This window comes from Orbicella franksi, chromosome 2 (genome assembly GCF_964199315.1).
Source record: "Orbicella franksi chromosome 2, jaOrbFran1.1, whole genome shotgun sequence".
Taxonomy (NCBI): Eukaryota; Metazoa; Cnidaria; class Anthozoa; order Scleractinia; family Merulinidae; genus Orbicella; species Orbicella franksi.
In genome coordinates this window covers 26,164,771-26,169,366 of record NC_138146.1, presented here as the reverse complement: position 1 = coordinate 26,169,366, position 4,596 = coordinate 26,164,771, and the positions used below count along the sequence as shown (strand labels likewise).

Here is a 4,596-nt window from a genome sequence, read left to right as displayed (position 1 = left end):
TATGACTAAAAAGTATTTCCCACAGAGAAAGACATAGTCGCTTATGATGTTTCCATTGTTCTAAACTGCCGGTACCAGTTTACTCGAAGCGTTCAGCGAGTCACTCAATTTCATTTCAGAAAGACAACGACGACAAAACTTAGCAGTACTTGTAATTTAAATTTGTTATCAAGGGTTTAACCTCGGGGAAATGGGAAATTTGGTGACTAAAACCAACTAGTGGGAGACAAGATCATTTCCGGATGCTCAAAACGACTACTTGGTTCAGTGTATCGAAGTGTAAGCTATTAATAATGAAACACGCAATGAAATAATAATTCAGGCCACATAAATCCTCTGTAACTTGGCCGATTCTCGTGGGCCTAGCAGCGAGGATTAGGACTTACAATAGTCCTGTTTGGGACAAAAATGAACTTAAAATCGAATTGGTGGCTTTTTATAGGCACCGTACTAAGTCAAATTTGGCTGCCATCAGCAACTTCCAAGAAAAGTTTTACCTTAAAACAGCGATTGAAAAAGGACGTTCGGTCAGCCGACAATGTTAGGATTAAGAAGGTAAGTTTAAGAATGTGGTTCTTTTCTCATTCACAAAACAGGCTGCTTTACTAGAAAAGGTAAAGAGAATCAATCTTGTTTTGGTTTGCTAAGATTACCATGTGTAGGCTAACTCGCAACAAGTTCACTCAAATTAGCGACCAGGACCAGTAATTATTTTAAAAGCCACCTAAAAAGTGTTTTTAAAATCATGTCAAAAAAGGCGCCAGATGCATGTGTAGTAATTTACAATGTGTTTTACATTTAAGGGAAAGTATATCACTTTCATCACTCTGTGTCAAGTATATATAAACATTGGTCTTCACTTCAAAGAGAGCTGATAGTGCCTTTTGGTCGGTGTGTTATGGAGGCAGTCATTATTTACAGTTATGTGAATTCAAAGCCATAACAACACGATAAACAGCAAATATGCATTTGCAAATTCCAAATTCTGGACATCTGGTCAGGCTATTGAAAACGTAAACTACAGATGGTCATTCTGTTCGAAACAAAAATTGAACTGAACTGTTTGACGACAGTTGATTGGTGTATTGGTATCTTTAAAACATTTTAGACTGCATTTTGTATTATTCATATTTTAGTGTAGATATTTTAGCTGTCTAAGTTTTGTATTTTGTACAAGACTGTATCCCCTCATTAGTATGGGTTTCTCTCAAGCTACATGGTTTTTTACTATCATCATAAGTATTTCAGAATTAACAATAATCATTAGTACGTAACGTTTTCCAAGAAGAAGTAAGGTTAGTTTATGTTTCATGTAAAATCATGATAAAATTACACACAACGAGGAATGGTTAAACCTACATTTCTTGTTCCAGCCGGTAATAATTTACTGATGACTGAAAAGTAGTTCTATCTGCGTGGTGTAAACATTGTGTTTTCCTCTCAACAGAAAGGTTGACATGATGCAGGTAAACTTCTTACATTTAGTAAAATAAATTCCTTCAAATGGCACGTCCGTTCAAGTAATAAAATTGTTTGAATTCACTTATTTCGGTACAGGAAATGATGCCATTCCCTCAAATGGACCCTGACCATGTTCCTGATATGTCATCTCTTGCCACTGGCGGAGCCGCAAGGGCGCAACCACGCATGCTTGCACCGGGATACTACTCTCAAGAATGTAATGCACACAAGCCTTGTGACCCAGGTGGGCTGAACCGTATTTCCTTTTTGACCTACTTGAAAGGTTTAATGCTGTTTTCAGCGAGAAGAGTTGTTCCCTCTCGTAGATAGCCATTCTGTTTACCACTAAAAAGCTAACCATACATGGACGAATTTATCAAGTATGGTGATTTTTACAAAATGATTCAGTATTCCTGTTTGTTGACACAGACCAGCTGTCACACAAAATTGATAGACTAAAGGAACGAGGAGTAAAATCATTGAGAAGACAAGGCAAAATTAGAAATTAGTTGAAATTTGCATTTTTTCCCCTCTATCTGGATCTTTGTGAATTAAAATCTCATGATCTGAATTGTCGACTAGAGACAAACTGAACCATTCCTAAGTACTAAATTTATTTTTCAGGAAGATACTGCCACATGTTTCTTTGCGTTCACTGTCTAAAGGAAAATGTCGCCTGCACTCAGAATGGTCAGTGTTGTCATGGCCAGTGTACATACGGGCGATGTAAGAAAGATGCTGCTGGAGGAGCGCCTGGAACATTTTGTGATCGACACGATGATTGCAAAGATCCTCCTGGAACATGTTGCGTAAGGTTGGTGAAAGATATATTCATCCTTTCCTCACCGAGACGTTGTTCCATAGAAAGAAAGAAACAAACAAACAAACAAAAAACAAACAAGCAAACAAACAAGCGAACAAAAAGCAAACCAACAAGCAAACAAGCAAACAAGCAAACAAACCAATCAGCTAACAAACAAACCAACCAACCAACCAACTAACCAACAAAACAAGCAAACAAACAAACAAAAAAACAAAGGAAACGACAGAGAATTCCTCCAAACACGCAAACAAAAAGGTAAACAAAAACAGGTAAACGAAAACAAACATCAATTAAAAAGTCTACTACAAAGCTTCTAGACTATCATGGTCTTCGATTGAATTTGTTCTTGTTCAATTTAAATGCACGGAGGGTTGAAGACAAAACTGTTGACAGTTTAATTTTCACGTGAACGTTCTCTGTTTGCCTAGTGCTGACTATCACAAATTTGCATAAACATTTAATGAACGTCAATTTTGGAAGAGAGCCTCTTGAACGTCTTGATTGTCACGTGATTTCATTTTAGGGAGTCGGCTATCAATCCACATATCTCTATTTGCAAGCCTCCTTTGGAAGAGAACATGGTTTGTGGTCCAATCAACTTCTTTAAAAATGTTTACATCGGTGCTCAGGTTCAACAAGCTTGCGGACCATGCAAAAAAGGACTCGTTTGCAAGCAAGTCGGGTGAGTCTCTTTAAACACTGCTTTTCACAATCCACCATGGTGTGTCAAGGTGGCAACACTAGCTCAGGATAAAACGAGCGTATTCTCACAGCTAAAAAGATGTTCGCCACATTTTGTTGCTAAAATTTGATTGCGTCGCATTTTACTTTGCCATGCTATTATTGCACTTGGGATTAATGTCAGTTTCATTTGTTCATTTTTTTTCAGAATATTTGGAGTGCACGAGATTTGTGTAAAGGAGGATGACAAGAAATAATTGAAGTTTTTATGGCTTCAATTGGAACCTATTTGTACTGATTGTAACTTTTAGGAGTAAAGTACATCTACCAACTGTTCACCAACGTGGATGCATGGCCTGGAATACTCATGAAAGTACACTGTCGCGGCTTTTAGTCTTATGATCCTGTAGTTTTTGCTGTTTATTCCTACATGACAAGAAGATCGTTTATCGACTAGCTTTTTTTTCCAACTCCCTCTAATTGCAAAGATATTTGGAGCAAATTTAACACCTGATGAACATCTTAAGCAACACACCTTAAATCAAGTTAGAGCTTTGCGGGAGAATTTACTTCAAGTAATCTATCCTCTTCATTATCTGTCGGCTCCTTTTTTGTGTTACATCTTATGAAAGTCTGGAATTCAAAATCTCCAGGGGTACAAATCATTCAGTATAGTAGCAAAAGAGTCCATTAGTCATCGACAAACACCAGTAGATATTTCCGTTATTTTTATTGTGTAAAAAAGTTGCATGGAGTTGATTAAAGAATTATTTTTATAGCACAATCTCGGCAGCAGGCTTTGCTTCTAATTCCATCTGGTAGATTTGTCATTTTGCCATTAGTTCTTATAAGTTGACAATAAATCTTTTAATAGCAGTTAATGAAGCTTTGATTATCCACATTAACTTGAAGTAATTTAAAAGTTAAAATTACTAGAAAATATAGTCACCTTTCCTATAATGGTGTTGCACTGTTTTTGTATCAAAACTGAGTTTTTTTCTGGGATTGCGGTTAGAATTGTCTTAAAAATTTTCAATGGCTGTTATTGCAGTTATCAGCGGCTTGATACACAAACGAGGCAGAAGGGTCAACTCTGCATTGTCTTGAACCTTTCGCCTCGTTTACATGTCTTTTAAAACAAAAGAATATTTGATCGCAGACTCAACTGCAATAACAGCCATTTAATTTTTTTTGTTCCCTTTGACAAAAATACCCATCACATTGCACATTACGAAATGGATCACCTCGATTGCTCATCTCGTTTGCAAGGAAAGTGAAGACTACGAGCATTCAAGACACAAATTTAGCTCATCCAGTGTCTAACTGGCTCTTTTATAAACAAGAACTAAAAAGTGTCTTAAAGGAAACTCTTTCCTAGTATGAAAGTCTTGATGATGGACCCGTCGCGCTTATCATTTATCATGCTTTTATCGCATACTAAACCGGAACATGCGATGCAAAATGCGGGTTTTCTTTGACTTTTAGGCTAACCAATGTTAAATTGCAATCCACCGTAGGGAAAAATAATGGCGGCTGTACATTTTACTGCAATGCCTTGCGAGAATAACACAGCCAGTTAGGTAAATAGAAAGTGATACTTTGTCTCTGTCTTTGCTGAAACTTTTAGACGT

General features: G+C 36.9%; 1 protein-coding gene across 1 annotated transcript; it reads left to right on the top strand.

Annotated features, from left to right (window-relative positions):
- Positions 1 to 235: 235 nt before the first annotated feature.
- On the top strand, positions 236 to 3,947 carry LOC145469235 (uncharacterized). Its single transcript, XM_081452928.1, has 5 exons — positions 236 to 555; positions 1,558 to 1,705; positions 2,086 to 2,275; positions 2,808 to 2,966; positions 3,174 to 3,947. The coding sequence occupies exons 1-5, from the start codon at positions 409 to 411 to the stop codon at positions 3,220 to 3,222; spliced, it is 693 nt and encodes a 230-aa protein (XP_081309054.1). The 5' UTR covers positions 236 to 408; the 3' UTR covers positions 3,223 to 3,947.
- Positions 3,948 to 4,596: the final 649 nt, after the last annotated feature.